This window comes from Papio anubis, chromosome 13 (assembly GCF_008728515.1).
Source record: "Papio anubis isolate 15944 chromosome 13, Panubis1.0, whole genome shotgun sequence".
NCBI lineage: Eukaryota > Metazoa > Chordata > Mammalia > Primates > Cercopithecidae > Papio > Papio anubis.
In genome coordinates this window covers 44766979-44793623 of record NC_044988.1, presented here as the reverse complement: position 1 = coordinate 44793623, position 26645 = coordinate 44766979, and the positions used below count along the sequence as shown (strand labels likewise).

Here is a 26645-nt window from a genome sequence, read left to right as displayed (position 1 = left end):
GCACTTGGGGAAGCCAAGGCAGGTGGATAACTTGAGCCCAGAAGTTCAAGACCAGCCTGGACAACATGGCAAAACCACGCCTCTATAAAATACAAAAAACTAGTCAAGCATGGTGGCACGTGCGTGCCTGTAGTTCCAGCTCCTCAGGAGGTTGAGGTAGGAGATGACTTGAGTCCAGAAGGTTGATGCTGCAGTGAGCCAAGATGACACCACTGCACTCCAACCTGGGTGACAGAGCGAGAACCTGTTTCAAAAAAAAACACACAGACACACACACACACACACACACATACACACACAAAGAAGTTATGTCACTCTTTACCCTCTCCCTTTCTCATTTATCTGGATTTTCTTGCACTGTCATCACTATCTGGGCCAATGAGATATCTGAATAGCCTCACAGTCTTCTTGTCCTATCTTCCACAACTTTATTGTTATGCTCAAATGATTCTAAAAACCACTGCAACAATGAAAACTTTATAGTATTTTCTTATCCTAATCATTTACATCAATGCAACTTCGTCTCATCTGGATCCTACGAGTCCATAAGCAATTCTTCTCCCCATACCCTCTGTCTACTAATAAATCCTTTCAACAGTAATCTAATATTCAAATACCTATCAAAGAAAACTGTAGTTCAGAAAAATGAAGTAACTTGCCTAAAATCCCCCAACAATAAAACTCCTAGAGGAGTCTTTAAATATATTTTGTGCCAATCACCATGCACGATTTGTGTTCACATTAGGAATACATGATAAGGCATATATGGCCTGAGTTTTTAGATCACTGCATTCGTCTCTGCCTTGCTTCCTGATGGGTATACTTGAAGATTGTATGGCTAAAAAATTTAACTACATAATACAAGTATGATCATCTACAGAAATAATTGAAGGCCAGGCACAGTGGCTCACTGGCTCATACCTGTAATCCCAGCACTTTGGGAGGTCAAGGCAGGTGGATCACTTGAGGTCAGGAGTTTGAGACCAGCCTGGCCAACACGGTAAAACCCCATCTCCACTAAAAATACAAAAATTTGTCTGGGCACGGTGGCTCACACCTATAATCCCAGTACTTTGGGAGGTCAAGACAGGTGGTTCACAAGGTCGGGAGTTTGAGACCAGCCTGCTCAAGATGGTAAAACCCCGTCTTTACTAAAAATACAAAAATTAGCCAGGCGCAGTGGCAGGCACCTGTAATCCCAGCTACTTGGGAGGCTGAGGCAGAAGAATAGCTTGAATCTGGGAGGCAGAGGTTGCAGTGAGCCAAGATAGCACCATTGTACTCCAGCCTGGACAACAGACTGAGTGAGACTCTGTCTTAAAAAAAAAAGAAAAAGAAAAGAAAAGAAATAATTGAAAATAATAAGAAGTACTAATATAAATCTGGAGTTGAACCAATTATAATTTCCTGTTTTAAGAAAACTGTCTTCCTTCCCTAAGATAATTTCCTACCTCTTTAATGTGAACATATACTTCAAAACATTTTGATCAAATAAAAGAGAACAGTGTGTTCTGCTGAGAAATCTAATGACAACCATAAACATATTATGAAAGAATATATTTATTTTTATTTTATTTTTTGTAGATACAGGGTCTCACTCTGTTGCCCAGGCTGGTTTCAAACTCCTGGGGGCAAACAATCCTCTTGCCTTGGCCTCCCAAAGTGCTGGGATTACAGGCATGAGCCACCACACCTGGCTGTGAGAGAATTTATTTAATAGAGGAATGATTATCATCACACTAATACTCTCAAGTAACATGTACATTTGGTTTTAAAAAATAAGTTTTAGTGTTTATGAATAATTAGCATACATTTAACACATATCACTTTATATGGATTATTACAATGTAAATAGAAGCAATTACTTCAACTATTAAAATTTTTTTTTTTAATTACCTCAGTTGGGCCGGGCACAGTGGCTTACGCCTGTAATCCCAGCACTTTGGGAGGCCAAGGTGAGCAGATCACCTGAGGTTACAAGTTCAAGACCAGCCTGGCCAACATGGTAAAACCCCATCTCTATTAAAAATACAAAAATTAGCTGGGCGTGGTAGCACGTGCCTGTAATCCCAGCTAATGGGGAGGCTGAGACAAGTGATTCTCCAATCACTTGAACCTGGAGGCAGAGGTTGCAGTGAGCCGAGATCGCTCCAGTGCACTCCAGCCTGGGTGACAGAGTGAGACTTCGTCTCAAAAAAAAGAAAAATTATAATAATAATATTACCTTAATTGCTACTAAAAAATACAAAGAGAAATGATTACGTATTCATCTCGTTTTTTCAATCAGCAATACCACCGCTCCTTAGATACACTGAAAAAATCATCTTTTCATACTCTCCTCTGTTGCACAGGCTAGAGTACAGTGGCACAATCTCAGCTCACAGAAACCTCCAGCTCCAGGGTTCAAGTGATTCTCCTGCCTCAGCCTCCCAAGTAGCTGAGATTACAGGTGGCGCCACCACGCCCAGCTAATTTTTGTATTTTTAGTAGAAATGGGGTTTTACCATGTTGGCCAGGCTGATCTTGAACTCCTGACTTCAAGTGATCCACCCACCTTGGCCTCCCAAAGTGCTGGGATTATAAGCATGAGCCACCGCACCTGGCCCTTTTTATACATTTATTCAGTACACAACCACTGACTGATGGCCTACTATGTGCCAGTAAACATGAGCGATATGGAGACAAAGTGGGATCACTGTTTTCAGCTCTCAGGGGGTTTACAAACTAAAGAAGAGCAGATAAGCATGATATAAATGTTTTAGTTCTAAAATATCTGTAACAGCAACATGTTATGGAAGAACAAAGTAGTAGCTGGTTTAACTTAGAGAGACATGACAAGGTTTCCCAACATGAGAACTGCATAACTCAGCAAAAAGGGAAGAAAAACATACTGCTTACACTTAACTGTCAATAAATTACAGCTACTATTACAGTACTCGAGTACTTTCCAAATTTTATTTCACTTAATTATCACAACAATCCTTTGGGACCAGCAGTTCACAATGAGAAACCAATGGTGTACAGGATAAACAAGTAGCCCAAGATGACGCATCTTAAATGGAAAGGCCAGGAACGAATTGAGCTCTGTGTAATTTGATATTCTTCCCACTACACCAGGTGGCCCAAAGTGAGTTTTAAGAATAAAAAAGATTTAGCAGAGAAAAAAGGAGAAAGAACACAACAGAGAGAAGAGGCATAAAGATATGACTCATGAGTTATCTTAGAAGGGAAGAAAAACTATCTTGGAATATATACATACACATATGAAATATACATATATACACTATAAACTAATAAAAGAAATAATGACTTATAACATAAAGTGAGACAATTTATGAATTAAACTATGATTTAAAATTCCATACTCAAATTTACTTGAGATTGTTCCATAATTGAGACCTTAAAGGAGCCTACATTATGATTTCAAAAATGTCTGATTTACAAATCCTTTAATCATCAAACATGTTCATAAATTAATATTTTTAATCAATTGAACCCATTAATTAAAATAAATCTAAGATAACATAGAAATAAACATAATTCATTAAAGTTCTACTTTAACACTTATGCAATTACACTACATTTTAAAATCATGTTTTATTTATTACAATTTCCTTTTTAAACACAAGAATGGTATAGTGATAAAGGGTAAACATGGAGTTTTTCATATGAAATAAATCTAAAAAATCAAACTCAACTTTTAACATTATTTCAGAGGAAAATAAATCGTACCTCTGCATTGTGTTTGGTTGTTATTTCTAACTTTTCTTTTTTAGCCCGATGGAGTTTCTTCCTGAGATCAGCAGTAATATCCAACTCTGTTTCAGTTTTAAGTATTTGTTTTACATCTGATGAGGCATTCTTCAACCTACAAAATGAGATTATAGTAAAATGTATATGCTTCTCATAAAGCACATTTCAGAGCATTTCTGATATTTCTGATAACTTATTTTTCAAAAAACAAAGAGAACATGACATAGTTCTTGACTTAGAGTTCACAATCTAGTAAAAGATGTCCATTGCGAAAGCTATGTAGAAATACAAAGTATAGATAGATAGATAGACATCTAGCAACAAACCACTGTCTAATGGGAAATTACCACATTATTCAAGATTGCTACTTAAACTGTCTGATCATACCACAGGCTGGATCATTTTGAAAGAGACTGGGTTCACCCACTTTTTTTCTTTGTAAATAATACATTTTGTTTACTGCAAATGTAATACATAATACAAAAAGAAAAATGTCAGACTAAAGCACACTACTCTCTCCCAAAAATAAAAATGGAACATTAAAATAACTGCAAACAGAATTCAGAGGTACAAACTCACGAGAGAAAGAACACAAAAGATGAGATAATAGCAATAAAATACTGGAAGCTGAAATGCATGTGGACAAGTGGTAATTGATAACCCCCAAAAGCTCAGTAATTGACAATACCTTTGAAAATCGGGGTAAAAGTAGAGCAGAAAACAGGAGAATTAGTTGAAAGTCTGCCAACAAAATAATTACATCCTCAGATCCCCTATCCCCTACACCACACAACTGGGTACCTATCTCTTTCCCAGTCTGGCAGAAAAACACTAGGGGTTTATTCCCTGGAGAGGATAAAACAGAAGGTCTCTGGATCAGAAGACATTAGATACAAATGACGTAAGTTTTTCATACTATATACAATAAGCTTGAGTTAAAAGTTACATAATGAAAGAGCGCTCTAGAGTTTTAATACTACTTGTCTTGCCAGAAGGATGGCAGTCAAGCAGTGATTGGAAGTGTCTTCCCTACAGAACCTAAGCAACCAGGTGAAAAATACCTAAAGATACTGATGCCAGTCATTCTCTAGCAAAACAGCTTAACCATATAACCCTACAGAGCACACCACAAACACAAAGCCTCACACACTGAGCTTCCAGTCATCTTTTTAGGTGAAGCCCCTACTTTTCAACATAAGCAGACAGCCAACAATCACCAAGAGTTTAGGAAGCACCTAACATGATAAACAGAGACCAAAAATATGGTGCATGGAAAGAAGCATGCCTTGAAAGACTATGCAGAAAGATGACAACTTAGAAGAGGAAAAAAAAAAAAAAAAAAAAAAGTTAACATTGTCTCCTAAAAAAAACAGGAGAGAGTATAACATCCATATATCACATCCATGACTGCAATAAGAAATGAAATATTCAGAGGAAAAAAAGCTCTTAAAAATCAAAAACACGGCCTGGTGCAGTGGCTCAGGCCTGGCCTCCAAGCACCTTGGGAGGCTGTGGTGGGCAGATCACTTGAGGCCAGGAGTTCAAGACCAGCCTGGCCAACATAGTGAAACCCTGTCTCTACTAAAAATACAAAAATTAGCTGGGTGTGGTGGCTCATGCTTGTAATCCCAGCTACTTGGGAGGCTAAGGCAGGAGAATCCCTGAACCCAGGAAGCAGAAGTTGCAGTGAGCAGAGATCACACCATTGCACTCCAGCCTGGGCAACAAGAGCGTAACTCCATCTCAAAAAAAACAAAAAAACAAAGAAAAGATAAGAAAAGAAACAGAAAAAGAAAAAGAAAAGAAATCAAAAACACAAACTAAGAAAATGAAAAGCTAAATAAAAATAAAAGAAAAATCTCCCAGAAAATAAAGCAAAAAGATGGAGATGAAAAAATTGAAAATTTTTTAAATTAGAAGACTATCCAAGAAGTTCAAAATCTAAATAAAGGTGCAGAATGAGAAAATATAAATTTATAACATTAAATAGTCTTATTATTTTGTAAGCATTGTTCTAAGCATTTTACATATATAAACCTATTTATTCTTCACAATAATCTCATGAGATTGGTACTATTATGACCCCTATGACCCAAGTTCACAGGGCTAGTGAGGGGCAGAGCTGAAATTCAAACCCTGAAAGTCTGGCTCCGTGATATATCCTCTTAACCACTGCACTATAATGTGTCTCTGAAGGGGAGGAAACTATTATAGAAACAAATCCACGGAAACAGGCAGATTCCGAAGGATATAAGTTTCAAACTGAAAGGGCCTACTAAAAGAGCTCAGGTTAAATGCATGGAAATTTCAGAAAACAGGGAACAAAAAAGTAGTTCCTCCAAAGTCCAGAGAGAAATACATAGGTTTTACACAAAAGACTAAGAAATATGTTTGACTATAAAAATCCCTGAAAGACAGCCAGGGCACGGTGGCTCACGCCTGTAATCCCAGCACTTTTGGGGGCCAAGACGGGCGGATCATGAGGTCAGGAGATTGGAGACCATCCTGGCTAACGCAGTGAAACCCCATCCCTACTAAAAATACAAAAATTAGCTGAGCGTGGTGGTGGGCGCCTGTAGTCCCAGCCACGTGGGAGGCTGAGGCAGGAGAATGGCATGAACCCGCAAGGCAGAGCTTGCAGTAAGCTGAGATAGCACCAATGCACTCCAGCCTGGGAGACAGAGCAAGACTCCGTCACAAAAAAAAAAAATTAAAAAATTAAAAATCCCTGAAAGACAACCTAGGCAATACCACCCTGGACATAGGAACACGCAAAGATGTCATGACAAAGATGCCTCAAGCAATCACAACAAAAGCAAAAACTGACAAATGGGATCTAATTAAACTTAAGATCTTCTTCACAGCCAAAAAACTATCAACGGTGTAAACAGACGTCCTGGAGAATGGGAAACAAATATTTGCAAATTATACACCTGACAAAGGTCTAATATCCAGCATCTATAAGCAACTTAAATTTATGAGAAAAAAAAATTCAAAAGTAGGCAAAGGACATAAAAAGGTACTTTTCAAGAGAAGACATACATGCAGCCAACAAGCATATGAAACAAAGTTCAGTATCAGTGATCATTAGAGAAATGCAAATCAAAACCACAATGAGATACCATCCCACACTAGTCAGAATGGCTATTATTAAAAAGTCAAAAAATAAGGCCAGGCGCAGTGGCTCATGCCTGTAATTCCAGCACTTTGGGAGGCCGAGGCGGATAGATCACCTGAGGTCAGGAGTTTAAGACCAGCCTGGCCAATATGGCAAAACCCCGTCTCTACTAAAAAATACAAAAATTAGCTGGACGTTGTGGCGGGCGCCTATAATCCCAGCTACTCGGGAGGCTGAGGCAAGGAGAACTGCTTGAACCTGGGAGGAGGAGGTTGCAGTGAGCTGAGATCACACCACTACACTCCAGCCTGGGCGAAACAGCGAGACTCCATCTCAAAAAAAAAAAAAAAAAGTCAAAAAATAATAGATGGGGGCAAGGTTGCAGGAAAAAAGGGAACACTTATATACTAATGATAGAGAATGTAAATTAGTTCAACCATTCTGAAAAGCAACATGGTGATTCCTCAGAGAGCTTAAAACAGAACTACTATTCAACCCAGCAACCCCATTACTAGGTATACATCCAGAGGAAAATAAATCATTCTACCATAAAGACACATGCATACAAATGTCCACTGCAGCACTATCCACAATAGCAAAGGCATAGAATCAACCTAACTGCCCATCAGTGACAGACTGGATAAAGAAAATGTGGTACATATACACCACAGGATACTATGCAGTCATAAAAAATAATGAGATCATGTCTTTTGTGGGAACATGAATGGAGCTAGAGGCCATTATCCTTAGCAAAGTAACCCAGGAAAGGAAAACCAAATACCACATGTTCTCACTTATAAATGGGAACTAAATGATAACTCATGGACACAAAGAAAAAAATAATGGACTACTTAAGAGTAAAGGGTGTGGGAAGGAAGAGGAGCAGAGGAAAAAAAAAAAAAGGAAGAGGAGCAGAAAAATAACTACTGGGTACTAGGCTTAGTACCTGGGTGATGGATGGAATAATCTGTACAACAGATCCCCATAGCACGAGTTTGCCTATATAACAAACCTGCACATGTACCCCTGAACCTAAAATAAAAGTTTTAAAAAAAAGTCTGGGCCGGGCGCGGTGGCTCAAGCCTGTAATCCCAGCACTTTGGGAGGCCGAGACGGGCGGATCACGAGGTCAGGAGATCGAGACCATCCTGGCTAACAAGGTGAAACCCCGTCTCTACTAAAAAATACAAAAAACTAGCCGGGCGAAGTGGCGGGCGCCTGTGGTCCCAGCTACTCGGGAGGCTGAGGCAGGAGAATGGCGTGAACCCGGGAGGCGGAGCTTGCAGTGAGCTGAGATCCGGCCACCGCACTCCAGCCTGGGCGACAGAGCCAGACTCAGTCTCAAAAAAAAAAAAAAAAAAAAAAAAAGTCTGACATCATTTCTCAACAAAAACACTGGAAATTAGGAAATAATGATGCAATGCCTGACAAAATTCCAAGGGAAAAATCATTTCTAACTTAGAATTTTATACCCAACAAATCACCATCCAAAGACAAGACTATAAGAAAGACAATTTCAGATCTGCCAGGCCTCAAAATATTTATCTCCCATGAACTTTCTCAGGAGGCTAATGGAACATTTACTCCACCAAAATGAGAAAGAGAAAGACATGGGATTCTAGAAGTTGGGTACTCAACACAAGAAAACAGCAGAGGGATTTCCAGGATAGTGATGGGAGGAAATACTAAGATGACACATGTGCAGCAAAGCACTTAAAGGGAAATCTGTTCTAGCAGGACTGGTCAAAGCCTCCAGGAGTGATTTATTTAAGAAGATGAAAACATGCCAGGTGCAGTGGCTCACACCTGTAATCCCAGCACTTTGGGAGGCCAAAGCAGGAGGATCACTTGAGCCCAGGAGGTTAAGATTGCAGTGAGCCATGATTATGCCACTGCATTACAGCCTGGGTGACTGAACAAAATGCTGTCTTTAAAAAAGAAAGAAGAAGGAGAAGGAGAAGGAAAAGGAGCGGAGAAGAAGAAGAAGAAGAAGAAGAAGACAAAAAACATATTGAGAGAGATTTATGTAATTTGTTTGGAGCATGAAGTTGAATTCCTGGTAAGTTCATAGAAACTAAGTAAACAAACCAAATAAGAAAGCAGGTAATTATTAATCCAAGCAAAATAAATTGTAAAAGAAAGTAAAAAATGTCACTGAATACTACTACATGGGCTCAACTTAAAGTTTTCATAACTACAATAATGTAAACATTGAATAACTAATCTAAGATTATAATATCACTAAATGAAGAGAACAGAAAGGGAAGCAGGCAGGAATGAGAACTAAATTATGATCCTCTGTACCAGGACGTCAGTAGATAACACTTAAAACTAAAAAAATCAATTAACAACATGAAAAAAAATTTTTAAGAGATGAAAAATACCACCTCAGAAAGTTGAAAAAATGATTGTTTTTAGGAATCTAGAAAGTGGATTTGCCTCAAAGAAATTAGTACTGCCGTTTTCTGTAATGACACTAAATAAACTTTATAGCACAATGGATTATTTAAATAATGTGCATACATAACTTTAATTTTTAAAATAAGACTAAAATAAAACTGAGATAATCAATGAAACCAAAATTTGGTTCTTTGAAAAGAGCAATAAAGTTAATAAACCTTTGGATAGATTAACAAAGAAAAAAAAGAAAAAACTCATATTATGAAAATAATGAAGAAGGAAACATCATTACCATCTAGAAGGATTATAAGGGAATACTCTGTACAACAGTATACCAACAAATTAAACAATTCAGATCAAATGGATGAATTCCTAGAAAAACACAAATTACTGAAACTAACTCAAAGGAAATAAAAAATCTGGATAGATCTTTAACAGATAAGGATATTGTATTATCTAACCACAGAGAAAGCCCAAGTACAGATAGCTTCACTGGCAAAGTCTACCAAACATGTAAAGAAAAAATACCAATCTTTACATAACAGGAGAAAACACTTCCCAACCCATTCTATGAACCTGGCATTACTCGAATACCAAAACCAGACTAAGTTATCACAAGAGGGGAAAACAGATTAATATCCCTCATGAATACAGATGGAAAAATCCTCAACAAAACATTAGCAAACCAAGTAGCTGGGCATGATGGCATCTGCCTGTAATCTCAGCTACTTGGGAGGCTGAGGTGGGGGGATCACTTGAGCACAGGAGGTCAAGGCTGCAGTGAGCTATGATCACCACTGTACACTGGCCTGGGTGACAGAGTAAGACTTCATCTCAAAAAAAAAAAAAATCGGGCAAACCAAATCCAGCAACATCTTAAAAAGATTATACAACATGACTAAGCAGGATGTATCTCAAAAATATAAAATTGGTATAACATCTGAAAATTAATTGATGTAATACACAATTTTAACAAAATAAAGAGGCTAGGTATGATGGCTCATGTCTGTAATCCCAGCACTTTGGGAGGTCAAGGCAGGAGGATAGCTTGAGGCCAGGAGTTCAAGGCTAAGTGCCTATAGTTCCAGCTACTCAGAAGGCTGAGGCCAACCACTTAAGCCCAGGAGTTTGAGGTTGCAGTGAGGTATGACCAGACCACTGTAATCAAGTCTGGGTGACAGAGCAAGACTCTGTCTCTAAAATTAGCTAATTAATTAATTAATTAATTAAATAGAAGACAAAAACTACATGATCATCTCAATGGATGCAGAAAAAGCATTTGACAAAATCCGACACCTATTCATGATAAAAACTATTAACAAACTACAAGAAAATTTCCACACTTGAAAAAGGACATCTACAAATAGCCTACAGCTGGCATCATACTTAACAGTGAAAGACTAAACGCTTCCTGTAAGATCTGAAACAAGAAAAAGAAATCTGCTATTAAAACTTCTAGTCAAGATGTACTAGAGATGTAGATGGTGCAATCATGCAACACAAAAGAAATAAAAGGCATGCATACTGGAAAAGAAGAAGTAAAACTGTCTTTAATAACAAAGGACATGATTCTGAAAGAAAATCCTAGAAATCCACTAAGAAAAAACAGACAAAGGCCGGGCGCCGTGGCTCAAGCCTGTAATCCCACCACTTTAGGAGGCCGAGACGGGCGGATCACGAGGTCAGGAGATCGAGACCATCCTGGCTAACACCGTGAAACCCCGTCTCTACTAAAAATACAAAAAACTAGCCAGGCGAGGTGGCGGGCGCCTGTAGTCCCAGCTACTTGGCAGGCTGAGGCAGGAGAATGGCGTAAACCCGGGAGGTGGAGTTTGCAGTGAGCTGAGATCCGGCCACTGTACGCCAGCCTAGGCGACAGAGCGAGATTTTGTCTCAAAAAAAAAAAAAAAGAAAAGAAAAAACAGACTAGAACTAAAATCAATTTCAGCAAGGTCACAGAATACAAGATCAATACACAAAAATCAATTATACTTCTATATACTAGCAATGAACAATCAAGAAAACAATCCCATTTATAACAGCATCAAAAAGAATAAAATAAATTTAACAAAAGAAATGCAAGGCCAGGGATGGTGGCTCATGCCTGATCCCAGCACTTTGGGAAGCCAAGGTAGGAGGATCATTTGAGGCCAGGAGTTCAGACCAGCCTGAGAAACATAGCAAGATCTTGTCTCGACAAAAATAAAAAAAATTGGCCAGGCATGGTGGCACATGCCTGTAGTCCTGGCTACTCAGGAGGCTGAGGCAGGAGGATCACTTGAACTCAGGAGTTTGAGGCCACAGTGAGCCAGTATCATGCCACTGCACTCTAGCCTGGGCAACAGAGCAAGATCTTGTCTCAAAAAAAAAAAAAAAAGTGAAAGATTTTTACACTAAAAAATACAAAATGTTGTTGAAAGAAGTTGAAAAGCTAAACAAATGGAAAGACATTCCATATTCACATTCATGTAAGGAAAACTCAACATTATTAAAACGGCAATTCTCCCCAAATTACATAGTCAATATAATCCCTATTAAAACCCCAACAGACATTTTTGCAGAAACTGAAAAGCTAATCCTAAAATTTGGAAAGACAAAGAATTCAAAATAGCCAAAACAATCTTGAAGAACAACAAATGGGAAAACGTTTGCTTCCTAATTTCAAAACTTACTATAAAGCTACAGTAATCAAGACAATGTGGTTTTGGATTAAGAACAGACATGTACACCTGTAATCCCAGCACTGTGGAAGGCGAAGAAGGCCAGTGGATCATGAGGTCAGGACTTCAAGACCAGCCTGCCCAAGATGGTGAAACCCCATCTCTACTAAAAATACAAAAATTAGCTGGGTGCAGTGGCAGGCACCTGTAGTCCCAGTTACTCGGGAGACTGAGGCAGGAGAACCACTTGAACCCGGAGGCAGAGGTTGCAGTGAGATCACGCCACTGCACTCCAGCCTTGACACAAAGTGAGACTCCGCCTCAAAAAAAAAAAAAAAAAAAAGAACAGACATGTAGATCAATATATCAGAGTTAAGACTTAGAAATAAACCTATACTTACACATGGTTAAGTAATTTTCAACAGAAGTACCAAGGCAATTCAATAGGGAAAGGTGAGTCTTATCAACAACGCTGCTGCTGGAACAACTGTCTATCCACATGCGAAGAGACAAATTTAGACCCTGACCTCATACCATACACAAAAAGTAACTTAAAATAGAGCACTAAATATAAGAGCTAAAATTATAAAACTTCTAGAATAAAACATAGAAGAAAAATCTTCATGACCTTAAGTTAGTCAGAGATTTCTTTTTTTTTTTTTTTTTTGAGACGGAGTCTTGCTCTGTGCTCCAGGCTGGAGTGCAGTGGCGCGATCTCGGCTCACTGCAAGCTCTGCCCCGCCGGGTTCACGCCATTCTCCTGCCTCAGCCTGCCAAGTAGCTGGGACTACAGGCGCCCACCACCTCGCCCGGCTAATTTTCTTGTATTTTTAGTAGAGACGGGGTTTCACCGTGTTAGCCAGGATGGTCTCGATCTCCTGACCTCGTGATCCGCCCGTCTCGGCCTCCCAAAGTGCTGGGATTACAGGCTTGAGCCACCGCGCCCGGCCAGAGATTTCTTATATACAAAACCAAAAGCACAACTCCTACAGGAAAAGAATTGATAAACTGAACTTCATCAAAGTTAAAAACTTTGTGCATTTCCATAGACGTTATTAAGAAAATGAAAAGTCAAGCCACTAAACAAGAGAAAAATGTTTGCATATCATATATCTTTTTTGTTGTTGTTGTTGAGACAAAGTCTCGCTCTGTCACCCTGGCTCAAGTACAGTGGCAGGATCTCAGCTCACTGCAATCTCCACCTCCCAGGTTCAAATGATTCTCATGCCTCAGCCTCTGGAGTAGCTGGGACCACACAGGCACACCACCATGCCCAGCTAATTTTCATACTTTTTTGTAGAGATGGGGTTTTGCCATGTTGGCCAGGCCGGTCTCAAACTCCTGGGCTCAAGCAATCCACCCACCTCAGCCTCCCAAAGTGCTGGGATTACAGGCATGAGTTACTGCACCAGGCCAGCAAATAAGATATCTGATAAAGGACTTGCATTCCAAATATACATAAACTCTTAAAGCTCAATAACATGAAAATAAATAACACAATTTAAAAATAAACAAAAGATCTGAAGAGACATTTCACCAATGAAGATATATGAATGACCAAAAAGCACATGCAAAGATGTTCAACATCATTAATCATCAGGAAAATTCAAATTATAACCTCAATAACATACAACTTCACACTCACCAAAATGGCTAAATTGAAAAAGTCAGATAAAAACCAGTATTGGTCAGGATATGGAGAAACTGAAACCCTCAACTATTGCTAGTGATAATATAAAATGATCCAGCCACTTGAGAACACAATTTGGCAGTTTCTTGAAAATTTTAACATAAATTTACTATATGATACAGCATTGCTGCTCCTAAGAATCTACTCAAGGGAAACAAAAACATATGTCAACACAAAGACATATGCAAATGTGCACAGCAGCATTATTCATAGTACCCAAAAAGTGGAAACAACTCAAATGTCTGTCAACTAGTATATGGGCATAATGTGGCATATCCACACAATGGAATACTATCAGCAACAAAAAGAAACGAAGTGCTGCTACGTGCTACAACTTGACAAACCTCAGGAACATGCCCTGTAAAAGAAGCCACAAAAGACCATACATTATGTGACTCCAATTATATGAATTGTTCAGAAAAGGCAAATCTACAGAAACAAAGTAGATTAGTAGATTTTAAATAACTGTATCCAAATTCTAGAATTATAAAAAGTAATTTAGCCATTAAAAATTATGACAAGCTGGGGCAATGGTGCATGCCTACAGTTCCAGTTACTTGGGAGGCTGATGCAGGAGGATTGCCTGAGGCCAGGAGTTTTCAGACAGCCTGAGCAACATAACAAGACCCCACTTCATAAAAATTTTAAAATTATGATATATTGATGTGGCAAGAAGTTTCCCCAAAATTGAAAAAGCAGGATACTAAATAAGGTGAAATATTCTAATTTTTAAATACATATTTAAAATTAGCCAGGCGTGGTGGCAGGCACCTGTAATCCCAGCTACTTAAGAGGCTGAGGCAGGAGAACCACTTCAACTTGGGAGGCGGAGGTTGCAGTGAACCAAGATCACGCCACTGCACTCCAACTTGGGCGATAGAGCAAGACTCTGTCTCAAAAAAAAAAAAAAAAAATTAGGGGGTGAGTAGCTTCAAAAGCTAAGTGGAAAACATTTGTGTAGCAAATTTACGGGTAAATTACACGTTAGTCTTGGTACTTGTCCCACCCACACGTCCTTGCTGAAAAGGCAGTCTAGATCAGTCCTTCTCAAACTAAATATGAGGAGGGACTATCTTCACCCCACCCCATGATGATTTTGTAAAATATATTTAATGCATTATTTTTAAAGAAATTTTAAAAACAGAATACAACCCCAAATGTTTTATTCTTAGATTCAGCAAACAGAATATTACTCTGTTACATGACTATAAAAGTTTCTAAACATTTACTTTTAATTTCAGTACTTATTTCTTTGTAAAGCACACTTAGGAGAGAGTGGCACTACCCTACTTGGTCCAGTTTTATATTATAGACTCCACCCACCAAAGGTGAATGAACTAAAGGTAGGCGCCGCCACACCCAAAGGCAGAAATCAATGGTACAAAAAAGATGAGCAACAGCAATTAGGTGTTACTTCTCGGAGGGTAAACTGAGAGATACCAAGTAAGGAAGTGAAACAGCCACGGGAGCTAAGACTAAATGAATGCTTAAACAGTAGCCATGAATTAGAGCTGGGCCAATGAAGAAAGAGGAATTAAAGCCACAGAGGTTAAAGAAAACAAAACAGAATTGTAAATAAGAAAAAATACAATGGAAAGATTTAGAGTAGTGGAAAAGAACAAGCAAGTCTCTAGTAACAGGAGGAAGTTCAGACACACGGACTTTTGTGGTCCAAATTAATAAAGGAGCACAAAATCTCCATAAAGTCTCTAGATTCAGTTCCAATTCTTATGAGGCTTCATTCATGCTCCTTCAGTCCCACAGAATTTCTACTCCCCTTACCATCCCATGAGAATTCTTACAATTAGCTCTACCAACCACTGACTTCTCCCTGATCCTTGCAACTAAAAGCGTTCTTCAACTAAAAGGAGAGACTAGAGGCTTACCTTTGGGTATCACCAGTGCCATTACTTAAAGTATTCAAATTCATGATGTTTTCCAACTCTTTCAAAATATCCCACTGTTTCTTAATGACATATTTCTTTCTTGGTGATTAAAATTGTCCAAGATGTCTGTGGCTTACAGGTTAGATGATCTAAGGTCTGTTAAAATAGTAAATGATACAATAGCAGTTTGAGTCCTGATAGTATTGGAGATTTTTCTTGTTTTTTGGCTTATTTGTATTTTTTAAATTATTGTATAACACACACGAATACTGGTATTCCAAAAAGCTATAATGTTTTACTATATTTCTTTCAAAAAGGATTGGAAGCCGGAATCATGGTATGCACCTGTAGTCCTAGCTACTTGGGAGGCTGAGGCAAGAGGATTACCTGAGCCCAGGGTTCGAGGCCAGCCTGGGCAACATAGTGAAACCATTTCTAAAAAATATTTTTGTCTAATAACAATTTTAAAATAAAAAGGATTGAAAACAACAATGACAAAATGTTAAAAAGGTGTTCCTTATTATAAGAAAGAAGTAATGATGAAACTATTAGATTATTTTCTCAAATGAAAAACAAATTATCTAAATAGTAAAAACTTATTCTTGAAAACATAAAAAGAATATGCAGTGCCTATCTCTAGGGCATAAAATTCAGTTTGAAAGAAAATGAAGTCCAGGGACATTTTTGGGTCCCCAAAGCCTTTTTCATAAATGAGACATCAAAGATGCCAAGGTACTCCCAACCAAAAGATCACATGATAACTTTTTTTTTTTTTTTTTTTTTTTTTTTTGAGACGGAGTCTCGCTCTGTAGCCCAGGCTGGAGTGCAGTGGCCGGATCTCAGCTCACTGCAAGCTCCGCCTCCCGGGTTTACGCTATTCTCCTGCCTCAGCCTCCCGAGTAGCTGGGACTACAGGCGCCCGCCACCACGCCCGGCTAGTTTTTTGTATTTTTTTAGTAGAGACGGGGTTTCACCGTGTTAGTCAGGATGGTCTCGATCTTCTGACCTCGTGATCCGCCCGTCTCAGCCTCCCAAAGTGCTGGGATTACAGGCTTGAGCCACCGCACCCGGCCAAGATCACATGATAACTTTCAAAGTCCTTCTCTCAAGCAATCAAAGAGGAAGAAGGGAAGTGAAGAGTATCTGTCACTTACTCTGGCCTACCTTTTGGAACCTTCTTCTACAGGAGATATTTGAAATTATACAGAGCCAAAGTAAGTTACTTTACCACAGTGTTAGGAGTCTCTGGGTAAACATTTTAAACAGAGAAATAACAATAATTAAGCCCAAATACACACAAATACAAATATGCCAAAAGGGTCTCCTGGTGTCCCTAGTGGAAGTTCGGAATCCTAAGAAAGACCGTAAGCTTTGGACTCAGAAAGATCTTAATTAAGACTCTAATAAATATCTTACAAGTATGTGGCCTTTGGGCAAGTTACTTAAAACTCTTTGGGCCTGTTTCCTCAACCATATAAAGGGAATAACTGTATCAATCTCATATATTTAAAATCCAGTAATATATTCAGCACATATTCAGTGCCCAGCCACCACCCATTTATATTACTAAACACAGAACTCTCTGAAAAAATACAATGATCCCTGATAAAGGAAGGGAGTGAGTGATACTTGGGGTGATTCAGTCTAGGGGAAAGCTGTAATAAATAATTGATAAATGAAATTGTAGGTGTATGGAGATATCTAGACCTCAGGGAGATCAACGAAAAAAAAGGAACTATAAAACAAATAAGCAGACTGAGATGGAGACTGTATCTCAGTGCTGAGAACTGACTAACAGCTCCTACATATAGACCCAAAAGATCTTTACAACAGTGATTCACGTGGCTGATTGAACAGTCTGACCTAGGACAGAGGTTGGAATTTTGGCCAAGATGATGTGGGAATGGGGAGATCTCATCTCTCTAGGGACCTGAAAGACTAGGTGGGAAATAGTGGTAGACAAATGAATCCACCATCATTCATCTACTGAGCACCTACTACAGCGTCAAGCACTGTACTTGGTATTTTATATATAGAATTGTGATCCTTACAACACTGCAATGTAAGGATTATCCAATTTTTCTACCAAGAAAACCAAGACTGAGATTAAAAGTAACTTGAGCCAGGTGTGGTGGCTCACGCCTGTAATCCCAGCACTTTGGGAGGCTGAGGCGGGCAGATCACCTGAGGCTGGGAGTTCTAAACCAGCCTGACCAACATGGAGAAAACCCGTCTCTACTAAAAATACAAAATCAGCTGGGTGTGGTGGCACATGCCTGTAATTCCAGCTACTCAGGAGGCTGAGGCGGGAGAATCACTTGAAACTGGGAGGCGGAGGTTGCAGTCAGCCAAGATCGCACCATTGCACTCCAGCCTGGGCAACAAGAGTGAAACTCCGTCTCAAAAACAAACAAACAAACAAACAAACAAGTAGTAACTTGAAAAAGTCGCAGACTTACAGAACCAAGATTCCAACTCATAACTCTGACACTGAAGTCTAAGTTCTTTCTACAAGGCCACTGATAACACATAAAGCTGAATTGTAAGTTACCTTACCTGAGGGTTATTATCCTCCCTTTTTAAGAAAACTCATCTGATTCAGAGAGGCTCAACTGTCTTGCCCAAAGCCATTCAGCTATTAAGTGGGGGGCACCAAGGAATCTCTATCAAGCTCTTCAAATACTGTCCCAAAATCTTGTCACCTTATCACCATGCTCCTAAAGGTCAGACCCCAGGGAAACTTCCTTCGGAATGAAAGTAAGAGTTAGAACCTAGAAGGAATGGACCCTTCTGTATTTAAGAGTAATGTCCAAAGCACAAAAGCACGTACATGAAATATTCCTGTTTCGTTGAAAAGTTTAAATACACACACACACAGGTGGCACAACAGGCATAAACAGACCTGTATTTATCTCTTAGGAAAATAATTTCAGATAGTTAGGGCCCTAATCATGTTTTTGTATATTGGGCAGAGAAGTGTGGGAAGAAGAAGTTATCAAGCTTTTAATAAAATTGTTTCAATAAAGTTAATCATCATACTTCAGTGCATTATTTTGGCATCTAACATCTTCATATCTGAATGGTCCTCTAGAGAGATAGCATCTTCCATAGCTCAGGAGCAAGTTTCATCTACTTCTAGCTCATTGATATATAACCAGTAGAATACAGCAAAGATGAAGGGATGCCATTCCTATGATTACATTATATAAGACTTTTATCTTAGCAGGCTGAATGACAATCTCCCGCTGGCCTTAAAGAAGCAAAGTGTCAGGCCGGGCACAGTGACTCACGCCTGTAATCCCAGCACTTAGGGAGGCCGAGGTGGGTGGATCACGAGGTCAGGAGTTCAAGACCAGCCTGGCTAAGATGGTGAAACCCCGTCTCTACTAAAAATAAAGAAAATTAGCCAGGCGTGGTGGCGAGCACCTGTAATCCCAGCTACTCGGGAGGGTGAGGTAGGAGAATCGCTTGAACCCAGGAGGCAGAGACTGCAATGAGCCAAGATTGCACCACTGCACTCCAGCCTGGGCTACAGAGTGAGACCCCATCTCAAAAAAAAAAAAAAAAGCAAAGTGTCATGCTGTGAACTGCCTGTGGAAGAGGCCACATGGCAAAGAACTGCAGGCAGCATCTTGAACCTAAGGTGAAAAAAACTTGAGATACAGACAGGTAAGACAGGAAAATGGGTTTCCACACCAGCTCTGCCTGTGTGTCTTTTATCAAGTCTTCTTTTTTTTTAAATTTACTTCATCTTCCTTGCTGATATCAGCTCCTGATAACATAGAGAACGAGGATTTACCTCTCTGTGTGTTCTAGGAAGACTAAATCAATGAAGGACCAAAGTTGATATGGTCAGTGGCTCAATTTGAACTACGATAGGATTCCCATGCAATTGAGCACGGCAGAGAAGGTGCAGTAAAACCTCCTCCCTCTTCTTCCACCAGGTGAAAAGGCAAGGAATGATGAGGACAGTCAAGTAGGGAGTTACGGTACAGTAATGAAAATGTCAATGGAATATGAAGCATAAGATTACTAAGAACTGCAGTGCAATTCTCAATCTAAAGAGTACCTTCATATTTTTGGACCTTTACCTTGCCAAACTGTCCCTGTGATAGACTCCACAAAGTTAAAATACACAATTTGGCCAAACTATGTGAGTAATTAAAAATTCCTTATGACATGCAATCAAAATCAGCCTTTCTCTTCTTCAATATTTAACTATAAATATTACTTTCCATTTGAAAATCATTCAATGTGAATCATTATTTAAAGTAGAACAAACTGTAATCGAGGCACAAGAGATCAGTGATCCCTGCTGTCATCATTCCAGGAGCTGTCAGCCAGAAAGGCGAATCTCCTTGAGACTCCAGAGCCACTAGTACTAAAAACTTTCTACATATTATTTCATTTCACTTTACACCAACCCCAAGGGGAAGATAATGCTAATATCCATACTTTATACATGAGGAAACCAGGGCTTACAGATATTCAATCACTTGCCCAAAGTCACATCTCTCACATCTCTAGTGACAGGGTCAGGATCTACACCCAGGTTAGCTGACTACAGAGCTCTGCTGTGTGCCTTGCTATTGGCCCTCAAGACACACTTCATCCCATCCAGGGAAGCATGTAAGACCTCACTTGTCAGGGAAGCATTTCTGACTCTTGGAGATGCTAGAGTAATTTCTGTAAAAATATTCATTTTTCGGCCGGGCGCGGTGGCTCACGCCTGTAATCCCAGCACTTTGGGAGGCCGAGACGGGTGGATCACGAGGTCAGGAGATCGAGACCATCCTGGCTAACATGGTGAAACCCCGTCTCTACTAAAAAATAACAAAAAACTAGCCGGGCATGGTGGCGGGCGCCTGTAGTCCCAGTTACTCGGGAGGCTGAGGCAGGAGCATGGCGTGAACCTGGGAGGCGGAGCTCGCAGTGAGCCCCGATCCCGCCACTGCACTCCAGCCTGGAGGACAGAGCGAGACTCCATCTCAAAAAAAAAAAAAAAAAAAAAATCAGCCAGAGAATGAGAATTCAAATCCACATCTGGCTAAGTCCATCCTCTTTCACTATGCAATGCTGTCTTCATTAGTAACCACACCTGTGTTGGAAGTGTTTTTCAGTATAGTTACATAATGAACCTTTAAAGGCAAAGTTTGGTTCTTAACATCAAAACAAGACCAAGACCAAGGGACTGAGACAACCAAAACGTTTTAGAATCAAATGAGACTTTAGAAACTAAGTCCATCCTCCTTATCTGACAGATAAGGAACCTAACACCTAGGAAGGTTAGGTGATTTGCCTGCGGGGACGCAGCTCATAAATGGCTGAGCCAAGACTAATACAGAACGCTACAAACTAAGACTATGCCCTTCATCTTTCCTCTTAGCAGCTTGCACCGCCTTTGTTTCCTCTGCATTTTATGAAAAACCATGTTCATCTTCTGCTCTACCATTGTTTTGTTGAGAGTAGGCACTAGCTGTTAAACAAAACAAGTGACAAAAGCGTATGTTCTTTTCTCCAATATTATGAAAACCATAAAACATCGGTATGTCATGTATTCAAAAGAGCTGGACACCAAGTCTTTCTAATAAAGACGTATTTATCTTATTTACATAAAATGTATACATGAAATACGTATTTTCCTAGGATCAATATCATAATGGAATAAAAAATTCAAAAAGCTCCATTTCTGCAGAAAATTTACAGCTTCGGGAAAACGCACAGCCGACTCAGATTCTAAGTCTCTCAGACTCTGAGACTTGGAGGATAGGCAGAAGCTGCAGGTGACAGTCTAGCACAACTCATTCTCGTTTATCAAACATTTGTAGAGTGTCTAGTGTGTGGCCGGCATTTAAAAAGGGGAGAGGGGGCAGAAAGACGTGGTACCTATCCTCGAGGGGATTACTGATTCTCGGGAAGGAAAGCGCTCCGCAGCAGTAAACCTAAGAAGCTCCAAGTCTCGGTCCTCTGCCTCCCCTCTGGTCCCTATCCGGCGCTCTGGTACAGCGGCAGCGATCTCCGGCTAGGATGCTCCACGCAGATCTTCCTCCAGGTGGGCGGGGAGACCCAGCCCAAGGAGCTGGAGGCGTGCCCCAAAGGCGACGCCAAAAGTCCCAGGGCCGCCCCAAACTCACTCAGGGGCCCCTACAACCCTCTCAACACCTCCCTCCCAGGTCGTCCGCCTCGAAGCCCCCACACCGTGCGGTTACCTCAGGGGTCTCGCGTGATCCATGCTGCACACCCAAGACCCCAAGAGCCGCTCGAAGTCTCAGGGATAGAAGGAGGCTCAGGCAGCCCACGGGGATAAGAGCAAAAACTGTAGGAACACGACGGACTCTAGGACCCGGGAGGAGGGGGACAAAGAGCAAAGGGGTACAAGAGGGGACGAGCCCCCGGGAGGTGAAGTTTACAACTGCCACTTCCGGAGCTGAAAACACTCGGCTTCTCTCGCAGACCTTCCCAGACTTTCACAGGTCAACCCAACTCAAGCCCGGCCCCGCTTCTTCCTCCCGCCTCCCGCAGCCCTCAGCCTGCAGCTCCGGGATACGTACTCCGAGAACGCTGGCTCGGATTGGAAGAGCCCGCCCGCCAAGCAGCGCGCCTTCGCTGAGGGACGAACGGGCGCATGCGCCGTTGCTGGGGAGCGGCGGGCTCAAGACTGCACGCGCTCCCGCTCCAGGAGCTCCGCGTCCCCGCGAGGGTGCGCACTGCCCACGCGCTGCTGTGGCTGTTCAGCGTGAGGTGCATGCTTTCCTGTCTCAGTCGCCAGAGCCGTGTGGAAATGCAGATTTCCGGCTTCTAACCCCTTTTCCCTGCCTGCTGAATAAAAACCTAAGAGATCAGATCCCAGATCCTGCTTTTTGAAACTAGTTCTTCTGCCCATCTTTAGAGCCACAGCAACGGTGGGCTGGTCTCGGGGCCTGAGCAGAAATTCTCTGGGCTCAGGTTCTGCCCAGCTGCCTGGTTAACCTCTGTCTGGACAGCTGTCTGCATGCACAGGGCTTCGTGTCCCCTCCTCCCGTCCCCATTGTATCCCAGCTTGGGGTGGTGTGCAGGATTGGAAGAATGCATTGATGCTGTTGCAGCGCGTTTCATTATCAACATTACATAACCAGGCACATCGTGGAAAACGCCTCGGAGCCTTAGCATGTGTGTTCCCTATCTCTTTCCTCGCTTCTCTGGCTTTCTCTCTCTCACACACACACACACACGTACGCACGCACGCACCGTCCTCTTGATAATTTATACTTTGGTTTCTCCCGGTGGCTGCTTCATAATCTGCTGCCGCCTAAGGGAGATTGGAAAACCAAATCCTCTTTTGTTCCTTAACTTTTGAAAGCCTATTCCCCCAGAGAACAATGCAAATTGGCGGGATTTGATTAAAGATTTTATCTTCACCACCACCACCTCCTCTGCACAAAAATGTGTTTAATGCAAAACGAGCCTTGTATACTAAACTGGTTCCTTGTTTATTGTAATCAACCTGAAACCAGGTGTAGGGGCCATCTTTTCTCCTCTCTCCCTTGGGAGAGCCAACGGTCATAAATGCAAACACAAATTGAGATTAAAACCTCCTTGATTCTTGTAACACTGAAACCTTAATTGGTTTGATTTTAGTCATTTAGATCTAAACCGGAGGCCTGTCCCTGATTCTTTTTACTAGAGTCATAAAGAGGATAATTGCTCCAAAGGAAATAAAGGGAAAAAATAGCCCGCTGTAATGTTTAGAAATGAAATGGAAAATTACAACAGACTAATGAGATTAGAACTTTTATGTTACAAGCTTTAAATAATATTTTTAAATTTTCTTTTTTTTATTTCTTTTTTTTTTTTTTTTTTTTTTTTTTTTGAAACAGGGTTGTGCTCTGTTGCCCAGGCTGGAGTACAGTGGCACAATCACGCCTCACTGCAGCCTCGACCTCCAAGGCTCAAGCCATCCTCCTGCCTCAGCCTCCTGAGTAGCTGGAGCTACTTAAAATTTTGTGTTGGCCAGGCGCGGTGGCTCGCGCCTGTAATCCCAGCACTTTGGGAGGCCGAGGTGGGCGGATCACGAGATCAGGAGACCGAGACCATCCTGGCTAACATGGTGAAACCCCATCTCTAGTAAAAATACAAAAAATTAGACGGGCGTGGTGGCGGGCACCTGGAGTCCCAGCTACTCCGGAGGCTGAGGCAGGGGAATGGCATGAACCCGGGAGGCGGAGCTTGCAGTGAGCCGAGATCGCGCCACTGCACTCCAGCCTGGGTGACTGGGCGAGACTCCATCTCAAAAAAAAAAAATTATTTGTGTTTTAACAAAAATCACAAAAATGAATATTGTATGGCAAGAATAAATGCTGTGTACTATATTGTATGTTTTTGAAATGAAAAATGGATGTGATGTGAAGACATGCATTTTCATTTATTTGCTCACTCAGCATTTATAGAATACAGACTGTGTACCCAACATGGAGCTAGGTGATAGAAATACAGGGGAATGTTGATGTCAACCCTGAGCACCCAAAAATTACTCATAGAAAAGAACTTTGAGTTTAGTTTGAGAAGACAGTTAAAGATTTAAGAAGCTAACAGGGAACTGGAAGGAAGACGCAGAAGCTGCAAACACGAGCACAAGAACCAGCACGAGACATTTGAAAAGCTGGAAAAAGCTGTGTGTGCAAAGGAGGTGTGAGCGATGAGACTAGAGAAATATGCAGAACCCAGATCACAGAGGAATTTCTACATCATACTTAGGAGTTTATCAAGCAATGAAGCTAATGAAGAGTTTTAAGCAGAAAAAATATAATAATTACCCAATAAATCAGACCATTTCAAAATGTGTGGAGATTTTCTGTTTTTCCAGTAGATATAAGGTCAATTCTTTGTTGTCCTTTGTTTGCTTAACATGCTACTCCTACTTGAGAAAAGCTATATAAAGAGATTGTTCTCCTACCATTTTATCTTTTGGCCTCAACATCACTTCATTCTACCTTCTTTCTACCAATCCTTTTGAGATGCGATTAGATTCATTCATTCCCACCACTCTACCAAGAACTTCCAAAGTCAGTAGTAACCTCATTGCCAAATCTCAGACCCCTTGACTTTGCTGACATATGTTGATCCTCAGATGCCTCTCCAGCATAGGTGAGACTCTACACTCCATAGTTTCTCCAACTCTCTGAACTTTCTGCTGCTACTCAGGAAACCATTCTTTCCTTCCTGCCCCTCAAAGTGATATTTCCTCAGTTTCTGCCCTCAACCGTCCCATCATTTACACCAGGTAAGCATCCTCAGTGACGTCATCCATTCCTGCAAGTATGAACCCCATATCCCCAATATTCAACTCTTTATATCCATCTCTGACCTCTCCTGAGCTCTAGTTTTGAATTTTTAACTCCTGTTTGAACAGTGCTGCTCTAATTTCTGGCAATACTTAATTTAATATAACTAAATTTTAATTATCTTTCTAACTTCTCCTGGGAATCCTCTAAACTACTCTTCTACCTGTTTATAAAACTTCTAATCTCCTAGACACCCAGGCAAGAAAAGCCCTAAAAATTTTTTTTTACGTCTTTCTCTCTCAAGTTCTCACTTCCTGCATGCAGGATTCCTACTTTTTCTCTAAACCTCATATCTTCTTTCTGTGCCTACTTAGTACTAAGCAACTTCAATTGTCTGTTTCCTTATTGCTTCCTATTGAGACACTTGTAATCAGGACCTTCCTTGTGGCCCAATGCAAGTCGCTCACCTTCCCCTTCCGTGCAAATTCTCGACATTTTTAGAAGTTGACCATTAACATCTAGGGCATTTTGAAACCGGCATATATAAGAAGAGAGGATCAAAAAAAAAAAAAACAGAAAAAAATCAAAAGCAGGCCTAAGAACACGTGTATCTTTATGAAACTAGGGAAGTGTAATAAACTGATTGTACGTATGTGAACCTCAGAGTTTCAAAGCACCAGATGAGCCACATTCTTTTGACCCTTCTGTAACCTCCCCTAGTAGGTTTAAACACCAGGTTTTGATTTTTTTTTTTTTTAATTATACTTTAAGTTCTGGGGTACATGTGCAGAACGTGCAGGTTTGTTGCATAGCTATACATGTGCCATGGTAGTTTGCTGCACTCATCAACCCGTCATCTACCTAGGTGTTTTTCCTAATGCTGTCCCTCTCGCCGCCTCCCACCCCCCATCCCCCACCCCCAAGGTTCTTGAACGCGCCTCACTGCAAGCTCCGCCTCCCGGATTCACGCCATTCTCCTGCCTCAGCCTCCCGAATACCTGGGACGACAGGCACCCGCCACCGCGCCTGGCTAATTTTTTGTATTTTTAGTAGAGACGGGGTTTCGCCGTGGTCTCTATCTCCTGACCTCGTGATCCGCTCGCCTCCGCCTCCCAAAGTGTTGGGATTACAGGCGTGAGCCACTGCGCTCGGCCCCTCCAGGTTCCTGATTATCATGCTGCCTTGATATCAATTCGTAGAACTGAAAGGCCTTGCCATAATTGTTGCTCTCAGTGGCTCTGGTCCTATGCTCCTTCTACATGCTAAAACGGAAATAATCCTTCTAAAGCATAACTCTAATTATGTTACTATACTGATTATTTCTTTTGGTGGCTCCTCAAATGCTGCCCGGATAAAGCCCAAATTTTCTGCTATCAATCAAGGACCCTAACCTCCCTACCGGCCTTTCCAGCCTTGCTTTCTCTGATCTCGCAATTAATCTTCCTTCTCATTCTTACATTAGCAATAGAAAACACAAAATGTTTGAGAATAAATGTAATGAGGTGGGCATGGGCTTGTATTAAAAGTATTAAGATACATAGGTTAATATACAATATTTAAATCCAGATATTATTTTGTGTTTGTTTTTTAAATTTATATATTTTTTATTTTCAGAGAGGGGGTTTCATTATGTTGCCTAGGCTGATCTCAAGTGATCCGCCCACCTTGGCCTCCCAAAGTGCTGGGATTATAGGCGTGAACCACCACTCTTAGCCAAATAACATTATTAAACATATAATATGTGCCAAGCACTATACTAAGCAGCTTCATATTTGCTATGGTTTGAATGTGTCCCCCAAATTATGATGACTTCTAAGTGTTAAAGTGAAAGGATGACACACTTCTCCCACTTTAAATCGAAAGCTAGAAATGATTAAG

At 40.7% G+C, this 26645-nt stretch overlaps 1 protein-coding gene across 5 annotated transcripts in view; it reads right to left on the bottom strand.

Annotated features, from left to right (window-relative positions):
• The window catches only part of CCDC171 (coiled-coil domain containing 171), a 501053-nt gene that overhangs the window by 373046 nt on the left and 101362 nt on the right, over positions 1-26645 (bottom strand). For 2 of the 5 annotated variants that reach the window (XM_031654260.1, XM_031654264.1), the window contains exons 4-5: positions 15508-15663; positions 3733-3868 (exon numbers count right to left, since the gene is read on the bottom strand). In XM_031654260.1, the coding sequence (XP_031510120.1) occupies positions 3733-3868; positions 15508-15551 (180 nt within the window). In that variant the 5' untranslated portion in view covers positions 15552-15663. Of the gene's footprint in view, positions 1-3732; positions 3869-15507; positions 15664-21393; positions 21668-21716; positions 22027-22058; positions 22190-26645 lie in introns of those variants that run through there. The other 3 variants (XM_031654261.1, XM_031654262.1, XM_031654263.1) reach the window with 3 other exon arrangements.